The sequence below is a fragment of the Gorilla gorilla genome, chromosome 8, assembly GCF_029281585.2.
Source record: "Gorilla gorilla gorilla isolate KB3781 chromosome 8, NHGRI_mGorGor1-v2.1_pri, whole genome shotgun sequence".
Classification (NCBI taxonomy): domain Eukaryota; kingdom Metazoa; phylum Chordata; class Mammalia; order Primates; family Hominidae; genus Gorilla; species Gorilla gorilla.
Genome location: NC_073232.2, coordinates 55570452 through 55595565, shown reverse-complemented (window position 1 = coordinate 55595565; position 25114 = coordinate 55570452). Strand labels below are relative to the sequence as shown.

General features: G+C 37.7%; 1 protein-coding gene across 25 annotated transcripts in view; it reads right to left on the bottom strand.

Moving 5' to 3' along the window:
- ANK3 (ankyrin 3) overlaps positions 1–25114 on the bottom strand; it is a 704894-nt gene that overhangs the window by 120603 nt on the left and 559177 nt on the right. For 13 of the 25 annotated variants that reach the window (XM_055354157.2, XM_055354146.2, XM_055354156.2 and 10 more), the window contains 5 exons: positions 24337–24435; positions 24149–24247; positions 23555–23650; positions 18087–18159; positions 17854–17916 (listed from right to left, as the gene is read on the bottom strand). In XM_055354157.2, the coding sequence (XP_055210132.2) occupies positions 17854–17916; positions 18087–18159; positions 23555–23650; positions 24149–24247; positions 24337–24435 (430 nt within the window). The remainder of the gene's footprint in view (positions 1–17853; positions 17917–18086; positions 18160–23554; positions 23651–24148; positions 24248–24336; positions 24436–25114) is intronic. The other 12 variants (XM_055354158.2, XM_055354147.2, XM_055354148.2 and 9 more) reach the window with 1 other exon arrangement.

Below are 25114 nucleotides of genomic sequence, written 5' to 3'. Positions count from 1 at the left end.
GAAGAAGACTAGACAATGAACTAATTGCTAGCCACAAACTAGCCCTGGAAAATCAGGCACAAAAATGTTGGTTCTCACTTGCAGAGAAACTAGGTAGCTAAATTCAAGGTGGCAGTATCATGACAGCTGATTTGTCCTATTCATTCTTCCTTAGCTCTTTGTCTAGCCTCAACCCCAAATCCAGACTTCATTATTCTCACCTCTTCATTGCCTAGGCACACAAGGACCGTGAGTACAATATAGGAACATGTTAATCACTGTTCCCAGGTATAAAGAAGTACCAGGCTCATGTATAAACAGCGATTTTGGCCTTTTCTTTCCCTTACACCCAAATTGCCTATCATTGTGCCTGGCAATAAACACCCATTTATTGGTTTGTTTTGTACTTCCAACCTATACCCCAGAGATGTGTACACACAAGGCAAAGACACATGAGGCCTGTCCTCAGTTCTCATTCTCATTGGGGTTCTGACTCGCCCCATTGGGGTTCTGACTCGCCCCTCCCCATTGGGACATCTTTCCCGGGCTCCTCTCACTCCTCTTGCTCCTAGCTCCCTGTGCACCACCTTGTCTTCCCCTTGCTCATTCATTCTCACTGTTGTGTTCTCTGAGCTAATGAGAGGGCTACAGGGTGGTTACATTAGGACAATCTTCCACAGGAAGCAGGTCAGACTTTTCAGGTAGATGGAAGGGACAGACCTGATTTAGGGGGAAAAAATATTCAAAAGTACAATTTGTTTGGGGCAAATAAAAAAAACCACAACAGCCTGTTGTTTGCAGTTAAACAAGCACACAATTCCTTGGCGTCTGTTAAATATTTCACAGGCTGCTCTAGCTGCTCACTCTATCATAGCTTCTTGGAGGAAAAAAATATACTCACTATGACCTTCCCTACGTACACTAGAACTCTTATCTTCTGTCTATATCCAGGATATGCCGTATGGCATGGCAGCTGCTGAGGTCACCAAGGATTCCTATACCCCTTATTTTGTTTTGTTGTTATTTGAGACGAAGTCTCGCTCTGTCGCCCAGGCTGGTGTGCAGTGGTACGATCTCGGCTCACTGCAACCTCCGCCTCCTGGGTTCAAGCGAGTCTCCTGCCTCAGCCTCCTGAGTAGCTGGGATTACAGGCACCCACCACCATGCCTGGCTACTTTTTGTATTTTTAGTAGAGACAGGGTTTCGCCATGTTGGCCAGGCTGGTCTCAAACTCCTGACCTCAGGTGATCCATCCGCCTCACCCTCCCAAAGTACTGGGATTACAGGCGTGAGCCACCATACCCGGCCTCCTATACCACTTGTGCTCTTTTGATTGGAGCTTTCTAGGAAAGTTCCTCCCAGGCTTCCTCTAGCACCCACTCCTCAGGTTTTTTCCCCTTCATCCTTCACCACTCCCTTTCCATGCCCATTGCATTCTTCTTCCTCTTATGTGTGCCCAGAGTTTTCTAGAACCGCTTCTCTTCCTCCTTGTGTGCTGCCCTGGGACCTCATCCGGTGCCTGGCGTCTGCACGCTTGTCCCCACTCCTGTGTGCTGAGCTCTCCTGTGGGGGCCTGTGCTTTCCTGTCTCTGACACTTTGACCAACAGGTTTTCTAAATATGAAACACCTCTTCCCAATCCCCATCCTTCTACCCGTGCAAAATTTCTGTGTGTCCAAATCCTATCTATTCTTTAAAATGCCTTTAAAGTTTGTTTTTGAGGTCTTTAGTAATCTCCCTGTCTTTTTTAATTTTCTTGTCACTTAATCTGTTATTCTCTCATGGCACCTGATATGGTTTGGATGTCTGTGCCCTCCAAATCACATGTTGAAATTTGAGCCCCAGTGTTGGAGGTAGGGCCTTGTGGAAGGTATTTGGATCATAGGGGCAGATCCCTCATGAATGGCTGGATGCCCTCCTTGTTGTAGTGAGTAAGTACTCACTCTGTTTGTCCACACAACAGCTAGTTGGTTAAAGAGCCTGCCACCTCCTCCTCTCTCTCTTGCTCCTTCTCTTGCCATGTGACATTCCTGCTCCCCCTTCTCCTTCTGCCATGAATAGAAGCTTCCTGAGGCCTCACCAGAAGCCAAGCAGATGCTGGTGCTATGCTTGTACAACCTGTAGAACCATGAGCCAAATAAACCTCATATATATATATAAATTATCCAGTCTCAGGTATTTCTTTCTAGCAGCACAAAACAGACTAACACAGAATCTCGAGTAGAAAGTCTAAGGTAAAAAATTCTAAATGCAAATTCCAGTTTCTGTAACTGTGTGAACCTGAGCAAATATCTTAAACTCCTTGAGACTGACTCCTTAATATAATTAGGACTAATAGTACTTTAAATTAGGGTATTAAATTAGGACATAATGGAAATTAGGAGTAAAAATAGTATTAATAATGCTGTTGAATACTTTGAGAGAAGTAACAAAGATACAGCACCAAGTAAGTAACATTTCCTGAGTTCTTACCACATGTCAAGTTCTAGGCTAAATGCTTTTTACATATGCCATTATATATACTTTGAAGGTCTATCCCCTCCAAATCTCTTGTTGAAATGTGATCCCCAGTGTTGGAGGTGGGGCCTAGTGGGAGGTGTTTGGGTCATGGAGGTGGATCCCCCATGAATGGCTTGTGCCATCCCCTCTGTAAAGAGTGAATGCTTGCCCTATTAGTTACCGTGAGACATGATGTTAAAAAGAGCCTGGCTTAGTTAGGCTTTTAAGATTCATTCATACTGTTGTATATAATTGAAGTTTCCTCCTTTCCTCTCTCTTGCTTCCTCTCTTGCCACCTAACTCTCCTTTACCTTCTGTCATGAATGAAAGCATCCTGAGGTCTTACCAGAAGCAGATGGATGGGCAAGGACAGATACAATGCAGAAGAAAAAAAAAGTGTTCAAAATTACAATCTGTTTTAGCCACCATGCTTCTTGTACAGCCTGCAGAACTGTGAGCCAAAATAAACCTCTTTTCATTATAAATTACCCAGCCTCAGATATTCCTTCATATGAATGCAAAACAGACTAGCATAGTCATTCAAACTTAACAATAGCTCAACCATTATGGGGCTCTTATCTAAATTACCAGACAACATCTATATTAGAAGTACAAGGATTTGAATATCAGCTCCAGCACTGATGTTGTGTGACCTTAATCAAGTTCCTTAACCTTACTGAAACTTATTTTCCACATCTATGAAATGAAAATGACAATGGCTCCAATTTAATCATTGTGAGGGTTAAATTACATAATGCATGAAATGTGTCTAGCTTAATGCCTAGCACATAGAAAGATTCAATCATGGTAAATACCTTGTTTCTGATGGTGAGAGTATTAATTTATATGGAATCCTGAGGGGGGACAGAGACACAGGTAAATGTGTGGAATTAAGCCAGTAGATACATTCATGAATGAAGGTACAGATGTATACACCCTAAGACCTATGATAGACACCAGGACAACTCTGATCCTATGGCACTGACTAGTCTAGTTTGAAAGAAAATATAAAAAACTAACCATGAGTTGGCAAACTACAACCCATGGGCCAAACCCAGCCTCTTGCCTATTTCTGTAAATAAGCTTTACTGGTATCACACAATCAGGCCTGTTGATTTAGGTATTATCTCTGGTGGCTTTTGTTCTACAAAGGCAGAGTTTAGTAGCTGTGACAGAGACCAATATGGACTAAACATTCAAAAATATTTACCACTGGCTCTCTATAGAAAAAGTCTGCTGACTCTTGAAATTAATGACTAATAAAATGAGATGAGTATTAGGATGAAATAAAAAAGCATAAGTGAAAGGAGAATGGAAAGGGATTAGCCAGGGATCATATCACACAGGACTTACTAATCATGGCAAGCTACTGAAATTACTCTAAATGCAATATAAAGCCTTGCGTGGGTTTTAGTTTTGTATTTGTACTACTTTAAGGGTGTATTTATATTATTTGTGTGGCTTGGTTACTTTTGTTACAAAATACGGCAACCCACAGATGAGAATATAAAATATAAATATACATTTTAGCAAACTGTTATAAAATAAACACCATCCAGGTGAAGAAATAGAACATCATCAGCACCTCAGAAGACTCCCACATCCCCCACCCCAAACACAGGCCCCTCTTACCTCCTCAAGGTAATTGCTTTCTATATATTCTTTTCCTTGCTTAAAAATCTCAGTATCTAATTTTACAAGCATAGTTTATTGTCATCTGGTTTTGATGAATTCTGTTGTCTTCACATAATATACAACTCAGCAATTATACTCCTAGGTTTACATCCTACAGAAATGTATGCATATGTGTACCACGAAACTTATATAAGAAAGTTTGTAACAACAGTTCAAACTTGAAACAACCCACATTCTCATCAACAGTAGAGTGGATAACTCAATGTGGTACAGGCAGACAACGGAATATTGTATAGAAATGAAAATGAATGAAGTTCAATTATATGCAACAGTATGAATAAATCTTAAAAGCCTAACTATAAGCTTTGGATGGTTTTAAGCTAAGGAGTGGAATAACATGATCCAATGTATATGTTTAAAGGCTTGTGTGGATGCTGTGGAGAAAGCTGAGTCTACTGGGTAAGAGAAGAACTGGAGTTCTGTAAGGAGGCTCCTGCAGTATTCCATGTGAGAGATGCTGGTGGCCTGGATGAGGGTGGTGAAAATGGAGATGGAGAAGAGAAGAGAGATTTGAGATGTATTCTGAAAGTAGGACTGATATGACTTGCTGATGGACTGGATAGAAGTGCTGTGGGGAGACAGATTGCATAAAACTCAGATTTTGCCTTGGGCGATGGAGCCATTTATTGAGATGGAGAAGGGTGAGAAAAGACACTATTTTCAAGGGGTATGTTTAGGTATCTTAAGGTGACTTAAGATATCAGAACCTAAATGAAAATGTACATAGCTGGGTAAGTGGATAGTGTGGGTGATAATCACTATATAATTCTAATTCCAAAGACAGGATACCAATGATGGAACAGACTTTGCTTTAGAATAAAGGCCCTTGTCCCAGTCCACAGATCTTCTTCTTTAGCTGGTAATTCTTTTAAATTCATCAACTATTCCTTGAGATGCAGATATGCTTTGGGAGAGTCATTATAAAGCTGTTTATCAACTTAAACATAGCCTAGGACTGTCTCAGTAAAAAGGAGCTGAATGAAAGGAAAAGGTAGCATTGTCAGCAATCTTCATCTTGCTTCATCTCAGAAACCTGCTAAACTATCCCTTGAGTATGACTTCATGTTGATGCAACCGATCAAACATGTATTGAAGATCTCTGTGTACCAAGCAGTATACTGGGTTCTTGCGATAAAACAGAGAATAAGATTTAGTCTTTGCTTCTGGTATTTTAAAGTTACCATTTTGGCTTTATCCCTGAGAGATACAAGCAATTATGTAACATCGATTTGAAAGGCCAATTGTAAGCAGAGAAATCTTCAGGCAAAAGGCTAAATGATATAAGAGGTTCTTGTAAAACGACAAAATTTCAGGTGAAGAACAATTTCTGAAGCTGCTAAGAACAGTGACTTAATGAAACCAAACCCTTGAATCACCTGAGGGCAACCTGATCTCCATGGCCTCTTTCCAGATCTATTAAGCTAATAACATAACAGTTCTATTTATTTAGAATGATTAGGAGATTAGGGTAGCAGGAGAGTCCTAGACATTTGGCAAGAAGAGGTCCTAACTGGTCTTTTCTGGTGGTCTTCTTCAGATCTACCTTCACATTTCCCAAAGTAATTCACCCTACTTTTTTGAGTTTTGGATTGTGTCAAGTCAAAATCTGTTTATTCCACCAGGCTTGGTGCCTCACGCCTGTAATCCCAACACTTTGGGAGGCTGGGGCAGGTGGATCACATGAGGCCAGAAGTTTGAGACCAGCCTGGCCAACATGGTGAAATCCTGTCTCTACTAAAAAAATACAAAAATTAGCCAGGCATGGTGGTGGGCGCCTGTAGTCCCAACTACTCAGGAGGCTGAGGCAGGAGAATCACTTGAACCTGGGAGGCGGAAGTTGCAATGAGCCGAGATCATGCCACTGCAAACCAGCCTGGGCGACAGAGTGAGACTGTCTCAAAACAAAACAAAATGAAACAACCAAAATCTGTTTATTCTTTCCTAACGAGAATACACTGATACGTTTACTAAAACTACTGGCTTTTAGTTCTTAAAATCTATTTGAAATTATGTTTATATTTATTTTACTTGAATTTTCATCTTGGTGTATATAGTTCTTTTGCCAAAAGAAACAGAGGAAGGTTCTCTAAATATTTATCACTATTGTAAAGGGGAGGAGAGGTAGAGAAAGATGGCTGAATAGAACACTCCAGTGATTTTCCCCTCACAGGAACCCCAAACTGAACAACTATCAATGCAAGAAAGCACTTTCATAATAACAAAAAAATTAAGTAGCAATCACAATACCCGATTTTAATGTAATATCAAGGATAGAGGCATTGAAAAGCTCGGAAAGACAGTCTTGCATTATCTACACCACCCCTCCCCCAGCCCCAGGCAGCACAGCATAGAGAAAGAATCTGTGGGCTTGGGAAAGAGAGAGCAAAATGAGTGTGCAACATTGCATTGGAGCTCAGCACTGCCCTGTCACAGTGGAACACAGTACAGGACAGAATTCTGCCAGTGCCCACGGAAGGAGCATTTAGGACAGTGCTGGGCCAGAGGGGAATCCTCCACCCCAGCAAGAGGAAACTGAGTCCCAGCCAGCTTCACCATTGGCTGACTAAAGTGGCTTGAGGCTCAGAATAAATTTAGGTAGCAATCAGGACCCAAGGACTGCAGCCCTTGGGCAAGCTCTGGTGCTACCCTGGTCTTGGAGGTTGTGATAGTTAATATTGAATGTCAATTCGATTGGATTGAAGGATGCAAAGTATTGTTCCTGGGTGTGTCTGTGAGGGTGTTGCCAAAGGAGATTAACATTTGAGTCAATGGACTGGGAAAGGCAGACACACCCTCCATCTGGATGGGCACATCTAATCAGCTGCCAGCAAGGCCAGAATAAAAGCAGGTAGAAGAACACAGAAGGACTAGACTGGCTGAGTCTTCTGGCCTCCATCTTTCTCCCATGCTGGATGCTTCCTGCCTCGAACATCTGACCCCAAGTTCTTCAGCTTTTGGACTCTTGGACCTACACCAGTGATTTGCCAGGGGCTCTCAGGCCTTTGGCCACAGACTGAAGGCTGCACTATTGGTTTTCCTACTTTTGAGGTTTTGGGATTAGGACTGCCTTCCTGGCTCCTCAGCTTGCAGATGGCCTGTGAGACTTTACCTTGTGATTGTGTGAATCAATTCTCCTAATAGACTCCCCTTTATATATCACATCTATCCTATTAGTTCTGTCCCTCTAGAGAATGCTGACTAATACAGAGGTGGTAGACTTCAGTTGTGACACCAGCTGTGGTGGCCAAGGGTGTGCCTGTATCACTCATCCCCCAATTCCAGGCAGTGCAGCTCAGGGACTCTTTCCACTTGGAGAAAGGAGAGGGAAGAATACAGAGGGCTTTGTCATGTAACTTGGGTACCAGCTAAGCCACACTAAAATAAAGCACCAGGGAAACTCCTGTACCTCCTGATTCCATGCCTTTGTTTCTGGACAGTGTTTCTAGACCCACGCTGGACCAGCAGGGAATCCAATGTCCTGATGGGACAAACCCCGTTCTGCTGAATAGAGTGGCTTTGGCTTGGAATAAACATCAGCGACAGCCAGGCAGTAGTGACTACAGCCGTGGGGTGAGCCCCAGTACTGTGCTGGGCTACAAGGCTTTACATGTGACCCTGTGCAGAGCCAGCTGTCATGGCCATTAGAGTGACCGCCTTATCCCTCCCCCAACTCCAGGCAGCCTGGTGCAGAGACTGACTTCCTTTGCCAGAAAGAGAGGGAAGTGGGAGAGACTTTTTACCTGGTAACCCAGGGAATTCTCCCTTATTTTCCCAAAATCTACCAAAGCTGTGTATCAAGGAGTCTGTAAGAGTTGCAGCATTCCAGGGCTTAGGGCACTCTCTAGTGCTGAAATGGCTGCAGTGACCATAGGCTTAGGTCACAACACTCAATCCCTTTTGAATTCTTGGAAAGTCCTCTCAAAAAGGATGGCTAAAAACAAGCCTATACTGTGAAGACTGGAATAAATACCTAACTCTTTAATGCCCAGGTATCAACAAATGTCTACAAGCATCAAGGACATCCAAGAAAACATTACCTCACCAAATGGACTAAATAAGGCATCAGTGACCAGTCCTGGAGTGATGGAGATATATGGCCTCTCAGATACGGAATTCAAAATAGCTGTCTTGTGGAAGCTCAATGAATCTTTTTTTTTTTTTCGAGATAGAGTTTCACTCTTGTTGCCCAGGCTGGAGTGCAGTGGCATGATCTCGGCTCACCGCAACCTCCGCCTCCCAGGTTCAAGCCATTCTCCTGCCTCAGCCTCCTGAGTAGCTGGGATTACAGGTACGTGCCACCACGCCTGGCTAATTTTGTATTTTTAGTAGAGACAGCATTTCCCCATGTTGGTCAGGCTGGTCTCGAACTCCTGACCTCAGGTGATCTGCCTGCCTCAGCGTCCCAAAGTGCTGGGACTACAGGCGTGAGCCACTGTGCCCGGCCTTTTTTTTTTTTTTAAAAAAAAGGTTTCTCACTCTGTTGCCCAGGCTGGAGTGTAGTGGTACAATCACAGCTCACTGCAGTCTTGACCTTCTGGGCCCAGGTGTTTATACCACTTAAACACTGCAAGTACTTGGGGTCACAGGTGTATGCCACCATGGCCAGCTAATTTATTTTTATTTTTTATAGAGACAGAGTCTCCCTATGTTGCCCAAGCTAGCTCAATGCACTTTAAGATAACAAAGAGCAGAATTTTATCAGATAAATTTAACAGAGATTAAAATAATTTTTAAAAGTCAAGCAGAAATTCAGGAGTTGAAAAACTTAATTGACAAACTAAAAATGCATCAGTTTCTCAATAGCAGAATGGATCAAGCAGAAGAAAGAATTAATGAGCTTGAAAACAGGCTCTATGAAAATTCAGTCACAGCAGAAAAAACAAAAAAATAAAAAGGAATGATGCATACCTACAAGATCTAGAAAATAACCTCAAAGGGACAAACCTAAGTTATTGGCCTTAAAGAGAATGGAGAGACAGAGAGAGAGAGAGAGGCAGCGGCAGGGAAGGATGGATGGAGATCAGGGTAGATGCTTTACTCAAAGAAATAATAACAGGGAACTTTACAAACCTAGAGTAAGATATGAATATCCAGGTATAAGAAAATCAAAGAACAAGCAGATTCAACCCAAATAAGACTACCTTAAGGTATATAGTCATCAAACTCTCAAAGATCAAGGATAAAGAAAGAATCCTAAAGGCAGTGAGAGAAAAGAAGCAAAGATACTTTCCCAGACAAACAAAAGCTGGGAGATTTCATGAAAAACCAGACCTATCTTATAAGAAATGCTAAAGGGAGTTCTTCAGTATGAAAGAAAAGGATATTAATGAGCAACAAGAAATCATTTAAATGCATACAACTCACTGGTAAATGTAAGTACACAGACAAATACAGACTACCCTAACACTGTAATTGTGGTGTACAAACCATTCATACCTTTGTAGGAAGACAAAAAGAGAAACCTATCAAAAATAATAACTAGAGCAACTTTTGAGATAGATAGTATAAAAAGATGTAAATAGAGGCAACAAAAGTCAAAAAGTGGGGAGGATGAAGTTAAAGTGTGGAATATTTCATTTTCTTTTTGCCTGTTTTTCTTTTCTTTGCAATCAGAATGAAATTGTCACCAGTTTAAAATAATTGATTATAAGATGTTATTTGCAAGTCTTATGGTAAGCACAAAAACCTATAATAGATATACAAAATATTAAAAGCAAGAAATTAAACATACTACAAGAGAAAGCACTTTTTTTTCTTTTTTTTTTTTTGAGACAGAATCTCATTCTGTCACCCACGCTGGAGAGCAATGGTGCTATCTTGGCTCACTGCAATCTCCGCCTTCCAGGTTCAAGCAATTCTCCCACCTCAGCCTCCTGGGTAGCTGGGACTACAGATGCATGCCACCATGCCCAGCTAATTTTTGTATTTTTAGTAGAGATGGGGTTTCACCATGTTGCCCAGGCTGGTCTTGAACTCCTGGCCTCAAGTGATCCACCTGCTTCAGCTTCCCAAAGTTTTAGGATTACAGGCATGAGCCACCGTGCCCAGCCAATAAAAAAAAAAATCACTTTTATACAAAGAAAGACAAGAAGGAAGAAAGGAAGAGAGGACAAACAAAACAATCAGAAAACAAATAACAAAATGGCATAGTAAGTTCTTACCTAGCAATGATAATGCTGAATTTAAATGGACTAAATTCTCTAATCAAAAGACATAGAGTGGCCAAATGGATTTAAAAACAAGACTGAACGATATGCTGTCTATAAGAAACTCACTTTACCTATAAAGACACACACAGGCTAAAATAAAGGGATGGAAAAAGATATTCCATGCAAATAGAGGCCAAAAAAAGAACAGGAATAGCTATACTTAGATGAAATAGATTTCAAGATAAAAACTGCAAAAAGAGACAAAGAAGGTCATTATATAATGATAAAGGAATTAATTCAGCAAGGGGATATATAAATTATAAATATATACACACTAAATGCTGGAGCACCCATATATATAAAGCAAATATTATTAGAGGTAAAGAGAGAGATAGACCCCAATACAATAGGTGGGGACATTAACACCCCATTTTCAGCATTGGACAGATCATCTAGAAAGAAAAATCAACAAAGAAACACTGGACTTAATCTACCATAGACCAAATGACCCTAATAGACATGCACAGAACATTCTATCCAACACCTGTAAAATACACATTATTTCCTTAGCACATGGAATATTCTCAAGGATAGACCACATGTTAGACTACAAAACAAGTCTCAAAAAATTAAAAAAAAAATTGCAATCATGTCAAGTCTCTCTTCTGACCACAATGGAATAAAACTAGAAATCAATAGCAAGAGAAACTTTGGAAACTATGCAAACACATGGAAATTAAACAATATGCTCCTGAACGACCATTATGTCAATGAATAAATTAAAAAGAAAATTTTAAAAATTTCTTGAAACAAAAGAAAATGGGAACACAACACACTAAAACCTACGGGAGACAGCAAAAGTAGTACTAAAAGAGGAGTTAATAGCAATAAATGCCTACATCAAAAAAGCAGGGAAACTTTGAATAAATAACTGAATGAGGCAGCTTATAGAATTAGAAAAGCAAAAGTAAGCCAAACTCAAAATTTATAGAAGAAAATAAATAATAAACATCAGAGTAGGAAAAATTGAGACTAAAAATATACTACAAAAGATCAACAAGACAAAAAGTTGGTTTTTGAAAAGATAATCAATAAGCTTTTAACCAGACTAACTAAAAAAAGAGAAGACCCAAATAAATAAGATCGGGGATGAAAACGGAGACATTACAACTGATAGTGCAAAAATTCAAAGGCTCATTAGAGACTATTATGAGCAACTACTATATGCCAATAAATTGGGAAACCTGTCAGAAATGGATAAATTATTAGACACATAAAGCCTACAAAGATTGGATCATGAAGAAACAGAAAACTTTAATAGACTACTAATGAATAACAAGATATAAGTAGTAATAAAAAGTCACCCATTAAAGAAAATCCCAGGACCTGATGGCTTTACTGCTGAAATCTACCAAGCACTTTAAAAAAGAACTACTATTAATCCTACTTATATTATTCCAAAAATTTGAGGGAACACTTCCAAACTCATTCTATGAGGCCAGTGTTACCATGATACCAAAACCAGACAAAGACACACACACACAAAAGGAAACTAGAGGCCAATATTTCTGATGAACGCAAATGCAAAAAATCTTCGAATACTAGCAAACCATATATAACAACATAGTAGAAAGATCATTCAACATGATCAAGTGGGATTCATCACCCAGGGATGCAAGGATGGTTCAACATATGCAAATGAATCAATGTGATACATCATATCCAAAGAATAAAGGACAAATCCATATGATCATTTAATTAATGCTGAAAAAGCATTCAATAAAATTCAATATACTTTCATGGTCAAAAAACTAGTATAGAATGAACATACCTCAATACAATAAAAGCTGTAAACAACAGGCCCACAGCTAGTATCATACTCAATGGGGAAAAACTGAAAGCCTTTTCTCTAAGATCTGGAGCAAGACCAGGACACCCACTTTCATCACCTTCATTCAACATAGTACTAGAAGCCCTAGCCAGAGCAATTAGACATGAGAAAGAAATAAAGGACATCCAAATTAGAAAAGAAGTAGTTAAATTATCCTTATTTGCAGATGATAAAATCTTCTATTTAGAAAAACATAAGGATCCCTCCAAAAACCTATCAGAACTGATAAACAAATTTAGTAAAATTCAAGATACAAAATCAACATATAAAAATCAGTATCATTTCTATGTGCTAACAGAAAATGGAGAAAGGGGAACCCTCATATGCTATGGGTAGAAATGTAAATTAGTACAGTTACTATAGAGAAGAGTATGGAGGTTCCTCAAAAAACTAAGAATAGAATACCATATGATCCAGAAATCCCACTGCTGGGCATACATCCAAATAAAAAAAAGAAAATCAGTATTTCAAAGTGACATCTGCACACCCTTGTTTATTGCAGCACTATTCACAGTAGCCAAGATATGGAATCAACCTATGTGCCCATCAGCTGATGAATGGATAAATAAAATATGGTACATACACATAATGAAATATTATTCAGCCACAGAAAAGAATGAAATTCTGTGTTTTTTGCAAAAACATGGATGGAATTGGAGACATTATCTTAAGGGAGGTAAGCTAGGCACAGAAAGATAAATTTAGCATGTTCTCACTCATATGTGGGAACTGAAAAAAAAATTGAACTCATGGAGATAGAAAGTAGAATGATGGTTTCAGGAGGCTGGAAAGAGCGGGGATAAAGAGGGGATGGTTAATTGGCACAAAAATACAGTTAGCTAGAATGAATAAGATCTAGTATCTGGTAGCACAATAGGGCAACTACAGTTAACAATAATTTATAGTTAACAATAATTTATAGTTAACAATATATTTCAAAAGAATTAAAAGAGTGGAACCAGAATGTTCCAAACACACAGAAATGATCAATGCTTGAGGTGATAGATATCCCAATTACTCTGATTTGATCATTACACATTGTATAATTGTATCAAAATATCACATATACCCCATAAATATGTACAATTATTATGTATCCATTATTACAAATTAAAATATTCTTATTACCTTGTGATAGTTTCCAAGAACATGATTTGTTCCTTTTCCTTAACACACCTCCTTTTTTTGAAGCTAAAAATATGCATTCTTGGGTTCTATATATAAGAAACATTTCAAGTTGGAATAGCAATGAAAGAGACGATCTATGCAGTGTTGTTTGCAAGTAATTGATCACAACCAGTTACAGATCTATGTGTTCCTTCTCTACTCCCAGTGCTTTACTTGACTAGACTTTGGGGGCAGGGGAATGAAATGATCTAAAACTACAGAGTGTCAGACCAGTCTTCTTGTCCAGCTCTGCCACAAACCTCATTGGAAAGACCATTCAATGTGTATTTGGGCTTTCCTACCTCATCAGTGTAATGGCAGGAATAGACTTACAAGACTCCAACTTGCCCATTCAGTTCTTTGAAATCGGTGGATTTTAATTTACTGTGGCTTCCACTGGCCACCAAATTTGGCACGAAGCTGAACATGACTCTTCTTATCCCTCATGTCACTCTATTATCTGCTAAAATTTTATTGCTTTATTATATCTCAAACTTATACCTACTTGATATTATTTTTACATGTATACTTAGCCTCCTATTTTTCTTTTAATATTTAGTGTCTGCATTTGATTCAGAGAGATATTTTTCAGCCCTATCGAATTTGAAAGTAGCTTAGAATTAGTAAATTCTTCCTAGCAGGAATTTGCCTCACCAGCTGCTGTCTCCTAAACCTGTTTAGTAGAGTCATATTTCATAGAGCTGCCTTTTAGATTTTTACTTTGCATGGCTTAATTCCACTTCTCATTATCTCCCATCTATAGTTCTTTCGATCTGTAACTACACTCCAATCCACTAGAATTCTACAAGCTAAAATAACATTTTATACCCCCCGCCCCGATTTATAAAATACATTTTATAGGCAGTTGCAATTTAAGATCAGAGTTGAACCAAAGCCAACGTAAAATCCCTCGGGAGGAGATGCCAAACTCAATCACTTGAACCTTAATCTCAATTTTCCCTCTCTTTCCTTCTCTCCTTTCTCTTTCTTCTTCCTTCCTTCCTTCCTTCTCTCTTCTTTCTTCTATACACACTCTCTTTCATATTTTCAATTACAAAATATGAATTGCAAAACATAAGAATCAAACTAGCACTAAAATCAAGATACTAGTTTTGTACATATATTAAAGTTTTATGAATGTTATATGCATAGGTATTTTCTGGAACAGGAGACAGTAGAGCAGTAAGGTATCTACAAATGCATCTGACCCTCTGAGGAGCTCTGCTTAGCCCCCACCTGCCTAATGTGAGCTTAAAAACCTGCCTTGGACAAAGTTGCTTGACTTCTTCTACGGCTCTGCTTTGCTGATGCTTCGACCTGTGTTCAACTTTGCAACTTGGCCCCATTGTTCTCCCACCTCATTAAATGATAACATTGTCTAGTCTTGTATTCCTTAATTTTTATTTTTTTGAGAAATGAATCCAAACATTCTTTCACTTGCACTAGTTTCTCATAGTGTACAAAAGAAAGAGAAGACACTAAGGAGAAAGCAAAGAAGAAAAAGGAAAAGAGAATGAAAAAGAAGAGAGAGAGTACTCTTGACATTTCTTCCTTAATATTTATTTTACTTTTGCTTTTTAATTTTTATCTTATTTATTTTAAATTTTAAATATCTACTTACAGCAGATTATTTTTAGAATCAGATTAAAATTTTATTTTCCCTTATTACAAACTCATTTTCATTTTCTTTCTTGAGACAAACTGGCAGCCTATATTGCTTATTATTTTTATTTGCTTTTAAAAGCTGCTGTTATTCTTTAGTGTCTGGGGATACCAATGTGATGATCTCTCACTAGTTCTTGTAGATAGTTATACTCACAACATGCCTATGGCTTCATGGAAATGAACATTTGCCACAGCTGCATAGGAGCTTAGTCAAATGGCCAACACTAAATCTAACTAAAATGACAATCAAAGCTCTGGCAAGACTATCAGGCAAATGAGTCAGAAGTTAAAATTATCATTAAAGTTGTAGGGGTCCTTTTAGAATCCAAATTTCAAAATGATTTGTTTTGGGATTTGCAGTAGTTAGAAATGCTAATTTATGCAGCAGAGGACAACATAAATACATAATGGGGCAAATGTGGCTTAATAGAGCTCTTGTAAGCAAAATTTAGGGACCTTAGCAGACAGTAATACTAATATGACTCGAATTAAAAGTGTATTATAACCTTAATCTTCAAAAATAGACTTTTAACATCTTCCATGGAGAATGCAATAGTCCTGCTATACTCTGCTTTGATGAGACTACAAATACTGTGTTCAGTTCTGGTCACCTCAACTTGAGATGGCACAGACATGTTGAAACATGCACAGGAGAGGGCGACCAGGTTGCTGAGGGGAACAATAGAAGGAGGTAGCAATGACATACCTGAAAAACAAAAAAACTAAGAAGAAATAGAAAAAGCATTTTTAAATATCTGAAAGATTGTCACACAGAAAAGGCAGCTTTTGTTCAAAATACTACGTAGAATGTAGTCTTCCCATCAACTTGGTCAAATACACCAAAGCTTGAATCAATGAGTAGATGCTACAGGAAGTTCAATAACATGAAGGATTTTTAAAGACAGAATTGTCCAAATGGACTAGGCAGCTTAGGAATTAAAGAATTCTCATTATTTGAAGGGCTTGGGCACAGGAGATCCTAAGCAGATGAGATTCCAGCAGATGTTTGCTCAGACTGAGTGACCTTTAAGGAATCCTTTTCAACATTAAATTCGGCAATACCACAAAATTAAAAGCCATTTGATTCCAATAGCCCTGGACACATTAAAGTAAGGGCCAAAGATTTTAAAGAAAAGATGCATAAAATGAGAATTTAAAATTGCCAATTTCAAATTCCCAAGCTGAGATAAACACATTTCTAGTTAAGTAACGAGGTCAATTAAATTCAAATTTCGAGATTCAAAATCTCCATTTTTGAAATTATTTGGCTATCCATATGTATAAGGCTGTTAGATAGTCCATTCAAACTTGGCCTCTCATCAACGGGGATAATTTTAGATATTTTGTTAACGAACAGTAAATTTTTAGGTCTATGATTGTCATACTATGATTCCTAATAATTTCATTTGACAAACATACTTTTGACATCATGTTTTGTGTGTGTAAACATCTATGTAAGAATATCATTTTTTCTTTTATCTTCTGCACAGAAGTTACTCTGAAAAGTATGAGAAGGCAATGAAATATAATATGACAGTAGGTATATTACTCTAAAAGTCCTAAAGATGATAACAAATATTATCCATTTGGGGATAGAAGGGAGGTAAATGTATAGCGGATGTTTCAGAGAAGAAGAAAGAAAACTGAGTAAAAGCCTTTAGCATTTATCAAAACAACATTTACAAACATTCAGCCAGATCCTCCGAGGTCCCTAAATGACCAGCAGGACATTAGCTCACTGGGGTGTGCAGTCTCTGGCCACAATGCATTATAGTGGGAAGTCATTGATTGGATAATGAAAAGATTAAAGTGGCTTCAGACTAGGCAAGCTTTTCCACGATTTAGGTTCCCATTGAAATTCATGCAACTCAAAGAAAGAAATCATATGAATTAAAATAGGGAAGATTACTTAAAGGCAAAAAAAGACTAGCAACACTAAGACTAACCAAAAGAAAGCTACTACATGACAGGTGGCAAATGGAGGTCATAATAGGGTAGACTGTATTTGATGATCTCCCAACATTTGGGAGAGTCAAATGATGCAAGAAAAACAGTTAAATATAATTTTCCCATGGTAAATATTTTGTTATTACAGTGACACTCCAAAATGTGTCATCAGTACAATATTTACTCACTATAAAAATGCTTGTTTTCCAATGGACCTTTTAAAGATGCCATTCATTGATATATCTGTATATCATGACCTGGTCAAAGTATTGGTTTTTAAGCAAAACAGAAACCAATTTCTGAAAACACATAAAGTATAGCTACAATAATATCTTGATCTCTTTCATTAAATCATTACTGAAAATTTCTATTTCAAAAGTTTTTTTTTCAGGTTGTTTTCATTATCATTTCAAGATCAAAAGCTGCTTTTTCTACAAAGTTTAGCAGAATGGGCAAATCTTAGGGCATTTAAAAGGATTTCCTATAAGGAAACTTCTCTTGTTTTAAAAAATATTGTAATCATAAACATTAACCAGTTTTCCCTTTCTAGATTTCAGATGCAAACAATAAAAGCATCAGTATTCTGTTCGATAGAAACAAATAGAAGGCAAGTAATCCAGATAATTAGTGACACTTTTATATTTTAAAGTTAGGAAACAGGTTCAAGGAAAGAGGATTCAAAGAGACTTAAAAAGGAGAGCTAATAGTACCAGATATACGTTATTTAAATAATACGCAAATTAATAATCTCAAGATAACATGAAAAGTTAGTAACTCAAGGAAATATTATATTTCAAAGATAAGAAATGAAAGATAAAGTTGGTAGTAGTTAAGTTTCATCACAATAAAAATTTACAAATACCTTCTTCAACATCTGAGATATATTCGCCATCACTGAGCATTTCAGGGGCATTGGCTTTACGAACTGCATGATTTAAGTGAACAATATAAGTGGATGAAAAATACATACTCTTGATATTACAACAAAACATTTCAATATTCCTGATAAACATTTTTGCAATGGACTTTCTTCAGGAAACAAACAAAATACACAGTCACTTATAATTATTGTGAACTCAAAGAACATTTTCATACCTTCATCATCAGACATATCAAGAACTTCATTCATCGTTTCTGGAACATTCATTTTATGCTTCTCTGTGACAGTCTAGTAACAAAAAAGCAGTCATTTTAGTGTGAGCAGACTGTACATTTTAATGGGTCTTTTCATTTCTCTCTGAATTAATCAGTTTCTTGTGGAATGTATGTGTTGAATATCTTGAATCTCCCACATATAAAATAACATCAAAATTGTTGTCCCTTAGTGTCACAAAGGTTGTCACCATAGACAAAGCACAGGAGTACAAAATGAAAGAATTCTAGTGGCAAAGTACCACAGCTTAAAAGATTTAGGTCTCTAATAAAGCTTTTCAAAGGAAAAGAGAAGATTCTGCCCCTCCTACTCCACTGCTATACTTTTTCATGGTCTGATGAATCTGCCGCCCCATTCCACGAAAGGTCTCGGCTGAAGAGAAGCCAAATGAGCTGCAAGAAATATGTCTCTATTACTTGTGCCAAGCTTTCCGTCTATTTTGTGTTCTCCTCTTATATGTAATTTTAATTCATAGGATAAAACAAAATATTAAAATAATCTTTACAACAATAATCTTTACAACAATGTGTATGAAAAAATACTTAAAAGGTGATGCATTGGCAGATCATTTTAGCCTCCCCCAAAATTTAAAGAACAGTATATTATGCAGCAAATGCCTACTGCCTCTTTTACTTTCTCTTTGATAACTTAGATTATACCCACCCAAAAGACACTGTCAGCATCACTGGTAAGAAAATCTGAGATTATATCCATCCAAAAGACACTGTTAGCATCACTGGTAAGAAAATCTTAATGACCTTAGTTTAAAAGTGAGTTTTTTTTTTTGTTTTTTTTTTTTTTAATTCTCAGCATATGAGACACTAATGGTACAAGGGAAGATACACGTTTAAATGAGACAACTGAAAAAAAGCCAGGTTGTTAAAACTAAAAAAAGGTAAAAATTCATAGTTTCTTAGAGATAATACTTGGTAAATATGATTTCTACCCCATCCCCAATTATTGTGTTGAAATAAACCATTATTTGATGTCTTTTCCAGCATGTAATACTGCAATGGAGCAGTTTTAAAAATAAACTTTTATTTTTAGAAGAGTTTGAGATTTATAGAATAATTGTGAAGATAGTATAGACAGTTCCCATATACCCCACACCAAGTTCCCCCTATTATTAATATCTTTATTGATAGTATTATTATTATTTGAGACCAAGTCTCGCTCTGTTTCCCAGGCTGGAGTGCAGTGGCACAATCTCGGCTTGCTGCAACCTCTGCCTCCCAGGTTCAAGCGATTCTCTTGCCTCAGCCTCCCGAGTAGCTGGGATTACAGACGTGCATGGCCACACCCAGCTAATTTTTGTATTTTTAGTAGAGTCGGGTTTTCACCACGTTGGCCAGGCTGGCCTCGAACTCCCAACCTCAGGTGATCCACCTGCCTCAGCCTCCCAAAGTGCTGGGAATACAGGCATGAGCCACCGCGCCTGGCCTATTATTAAAATCTTTTATTAGCATGGAAAATATCACAATTAATGAATCAACATTGATACATTATTATTAAAGTTTATATTTTATTCATTTTTCTTTAGTTTCTGCTTAATGTCCTTTTAATGTTTCAGGATCCCATCGAGGATACTGTATTACATTTAGTTGTGTCTCCTTAGGTTCCTCTGGGCTGTGATAATTTCTCATACTTTCCTTGTTTTTTAAAAAAAATTAATTTAAGTTCCAGGTTAAATGTGCAGGACATGCAGGTTTGTTACATAGGTAAACAAATGTGTGCCATGGTTTACTGCACCTATGAACCCATCACCTAGGTATTAAGCCCCGCATGCATGAGCTATTTATCCTGATGTTCTTCCTCCCCACCCCCAGGCCCCAGTGTGTGTCCTTCCCCTCCCTGTGTCCACGTGGTCTTATTGTTCAGCTCCCACTTGTAAGTGAGAACATGTGGTGTTTGGTTTTCTGTTCCTCCGTTAGTTTGCTGAGGATAACAGCTTCCAGCTCCATCCATGTCCCTGCAAAGGACATGATATCATTCCTTTTTTATGACTGCACAGTATTCCATGGTGTATATGTACCACATTTTCTTTATCCAGTCTATCATTGATGGGCATTTGGGTTGATTTCACATCTTTGCTATTGTGGATAGTGCTGCAATGAACATACACATGCATGTATCTTTGTAACAGAATAACTTACATTCCTTTGGGTATATACTCAGTAATGGGACTGCTGGGTCAACTGATATTTCTGGGTCTAGGTCTTTGAGGAATTGCCACACTGTCTTATATGACGGTTGAACTAATTTACATGCCCACCAACAGTGTAAAAGCATTCCTATTTTTCCACAGCCTTGCCAGCATCTGTTGTTTTTTGACTTTTTAATAATTGCCATTCTGACTGGTATGAGAGGGTATCTCATTGTGGTCTTGATTTGCATTTGACTTTCCTTGTTTTTGATGACCTTGACAGTTTTGCAGTGTACTAGTCAGATATGTCCATCAACTGGGGCTTGTCTCATGTTTTTTTTTTTTTTTTTTTTTTTTAATAGACTGGGGCTGTATGTTTTAGGGAGGAAGATCACAGAGGAAAAGTGCCATTTCATCACATTGTATCAAGGGTACAACACCATCAACATGACTTATCATTGTTGATGTTGATCTTGATCATATGGCTGAAGCAGTATTTGTCAGGTTTCTCCATTGTAAAGTTACTCTATTTCCCCCTGCTTCCATACTGTTTTCTTTGCAAAGAAATCACTATGTTCAGCCCACATGTAAGCAGTGGGGAATTATGTTCCACTTCGAGAGTGAAGTATTTTCATACATTATTTGGAATTCTTTTGCCTGAGAAATTTGTGTCTTCTTTTCCATTTATTGAATTACTTATGTATAATAGTATGAATTCATGGATAGTTATTTTACAGTTTGCACTATACTTCAATACTATTATATTTATTTATTTTTGCTCAAATTGTTCCAGCTATGGCCATTGGGAACTCTTTTAGTTAATTCATATGTCCCTTCGACATACCCCCCGCCATTGTGCCTCTGTATTAGTTTATTTACTTTTGTTGGGGGAGGGAGGAGCATTTCCTTACTTTTTGACACTCTAAGATGTTCCAGGCTCATCTTATATATTTACTGTGCTATCCTTAGATTCAGCCATTTCTCCAAGGAGCACTGTTTGCTTTTAGTAGAAAATAGTATTAGCAACCAATATCTGGGTGCTAGAGGTGTTCTGCTCCTTACATATGAAGTAATTGGGTATTTTAAACAATGCAGTTTTGATAGATACAGTTCACATCTTTTGAATATCAGCTTCTATCCATTCAGTTTGGTATGCTGTTTTGATTGTAATCTAATTAACTAAACCGTCTTTCTCAGCATTGCCACATCACGTATTTTACTCATATGGAAAAGACATTCTCTTTTTGTTTTGAAAAACTGAAGTCTGTTTATAGAGTCAATGGCTGCTGGAGTCCCAGTACTAGCTATACAAATATCATGCCTGTGGTGGAGGCTGAGCTATAGTTATTAGCTTAAAGTCATAGACTCCACCCTGAATTACATCAGTCCTGTCTAAGCTAGTTTACATGTAACCGCTAAAGCAAGGCTGACAAGGTGGTGTCTCAGCTTGAGATAATGTACCAAATACCACAATGCTGGGCGAAGTTTTAGAGACTTCTCTGGACTCTTTTTTAATCAACGTGAACACTTCTTTTGGTGGAAGCCTCATTTTCTTCACTAGGCAAACTGGACCTTTCCAATTAGCATGCATAGTGTCTTCTCTCTTTTGCAGAAAGTCATCAACAAGGACAGCTGATGATGTTGGGAGTGAAAAGGCACTATTCCTGTACACATTCTGTCTTCTGATGGGAACCTGATGGAGCTCTGAGACCCTTCTCTGTCTTTCAGTTGATTTTTTGAAGCTGTAACTTAATTTTGTTCTTTACTTTCTCTTAAAGCTTTTTTTTTTGATTTTGAAGAAAAGTTTTGAAATTTTGTAATGGGTGAGAAAGTCATTTACATTCAACCAAATAAGATTTGTATTTTGAACTTTTACATGTCTCAAGTCTTTTAACATTGAAATAGAAGTATTAATATTATATGTTTACTGCAATGACTTCAAATCTTTATAGCATTGTGACACTTGGCTATCGTTAAATAGTTTGTTCTCTTCTCCTTTCCTATCCTAGATAGAGCTACATGGGATATAAAATTAAAGGTAATAAACATTATTGGTTTGAACACTTTTTTTGAGAACTTAATGATAGATTTTAATATAATAAAATCCTCAAGAGGTGTATGAAAGCAACATGTGGAAATTTCTCTCTTAGACAAAGTATAACTTGAAGTTCGGAATGGGTGCTGGTTGACAATCATTGTTCTATTGCATTCAAACAACTGTTTTCTCTTTTGCAAATTACAAAATTTTTCTCCCGTAATCAGCGGGCTTGTTTTTTAGTTTCTAAAGACTAAGAATTATACATTGAGTAACACTGCCAGATAACTCAAACTGCAGGTAGCTATAGAGACCTTCAACCCATGTTTTTCACAAAAAGCACTGGGTATACAAACTAATTTGCCGATGCTAACCATTTTCTCCTTCATGTTGGAAGGTGGTCGAAGAGAAAAGGGGACAGAGCTGATAATTCAAAATGTTCCAGAGTCCTATATTTACTTTGTTAAGAGTCAACCTCAGGTCTATGTGTTGAGTCATGGAGTCAGGAATAACTCAAATAAGCCTCTGATATCATGTAATATTTGCTCTTAATTCCAAAGTTACCAAATGTTAATGCTGTTCAAAGGTACCAGACGGGGTTGGAAAGAAATGACTTATCCTAGAGGCTGCAGCTTGTAAAAATGTAGTTGATGCAATAGGGCCTCCTGGTAAAGATCCACTTTAAATTTTAACAAAACAGCCTATTGTGTTTCTTATGAAAACTCCAATAGGACAGAAGATGCGTGACAGTAGCAGGCAAAACCAGTTCTGATCCCATCTGGAACTTTTTAAAACAATGTAAACATTTTTTTCAGGAATGATTATGTATCCATGTACCATTTGTGCATTAAAACATTTTTAAGGAACCAACTTAGAGTTTTCAATTTTCTTTACGCTGCCAAGGAAGGATGTTAAAAAATTTCTGCCTTCACCATCATTTCATTAAAAACTTGTTATATCAAAGCAAACAAATAAATACATTTAGCTGTATAAGGAAGTAAAAACTCTATAGCTACAGATGCATCTTTTAAATAGGTATTCTTAGTGTTTTAAACTTTTATTCATATTAGTAATAAGAGTTTTGCTATCCTGACTACCAACAATGAGGTGACTGTATTTTAAAACATGGTGCTTAGTTTATGAATGGGAAAAAATATTCATCTCAGAAAAACCCAAGAAAACTGGCTGAAAGCTGGCTCCTAAGGTAACAAGGCTCTGCATTCCTTACTTACAGTTGTGGTCATGGTCTCTTCGGTCACTATCTTCAGGGTGTCCACTACTGAGATGTAGCCGAGGCGCCGGGCAATGCCAAGGGCAGTATTCCCATTCTGGCAAAAGGAAAATGTGAGTGACGAATTAGCAAGCCTTATTCCACATTTTTTTTGCTGATACAAAATGTAAGGTGTCTCATCAGACCCATCCCACTGTCATACACAAAAAAGTGTTTCATTAGAGACATACCTTGCACAAAACCCACCTAACCTGTTTGTACTCATACAGCAAAGCCTGGGCAGCTACACATGCAATCCAAGAGGCTTTTTAACCTTCTAAGTAAGCAATCAATGAAACCAACACAATTTTTTTTTCTTACATGTGTACTTCCTACTAGGTGACAATGCAGTAGGTAGTTTTCACATATAAAACACTAATCATCTCTCTCTCTCTGAACAGCTCAGAACAATATGGTTATTGTCCTTCTTTCCTCATTCTACTGAATGCTCTGTTTATGCCTCTTCATGAAAGTACAATGAAAAATGTAAGAAGACACCAGAGTCCAGGCCCATCTGTCTCCTCCCTCTTCTCCTGAGCTGGCCCTGAGCGCTTACCACAGTGAGTTCATTGGGGGAGGCATTGTTCTGAAGTAAGACATTTATTATATGCGTATGCCCCTGCTGTGCTGCTTGATGTAATGGCGTATACCCATTCTGTAGAAGGAAGATGGAAGAGATGATTCTTAATTCCTTTGAAGCAAAAATAAATGATTCTGGCAGAAACAAGAAAGGAAAGAGCTTACCTTTGTTTTGGCATTAACTTTTGCAGAATGCTGGAGCAGGAAATTAACAATCTTGATATTTCCATAGTGGCAGCCCACATGCAGTGGTGTGTATCCCATCTGTAATTTTTTTTTTTAAAAGAAGCATCATAATTACACTTTTACTAACAGCTATCCTAAACAGAAGCAAAATCATTATTCAACCTTTCTTTTTGAGCTGGAAAAAGTAGGTTTTTTTCTTCTCTATATTAAAAAAATTGCCCTTGATAATTCTCAGCATAAGACTTAGGTATAAATTAAAATACCACTGCCCATAAAATTGTTAGCGCCCCAAAGTGCTCTATTTTTTATCAGGTCATCTTGTTCTTAGAACTTTTCAAGATACAAAGGAAAGATGGAACAATTGTCAGCACAGATAGACTGATTCAGTGGCTTCTTATTTGGGGTCAGAAGAGCACTTTATGGATACTTGACTTGTTTATTGAATACTTTCTGAAAGCTTTAAATCTAGGCAAAAATGAAGTGGCTAAATAATAACACATGGCAGGAGGTGATTATCAGAATGCCTGATAGAGATAGGAAGAAGCACAGAAACACTAAAAGGAAGAGGGAGGCTGGTGAGAGCTCAGGTGGTCTGAGAAGTATGAACTTGAACAAGGTATATCAAGTTAGTCTTTTGCCTTCCTACCTAGATCCCAGCGTTTGAAAACCACTGATTCACTGATTTAGACAAGAAATGGTTTGTTTCTCAAATTAGTATCCACTGACCCCTGAGGGGCTATAAGTTCTCTGTGTGTGT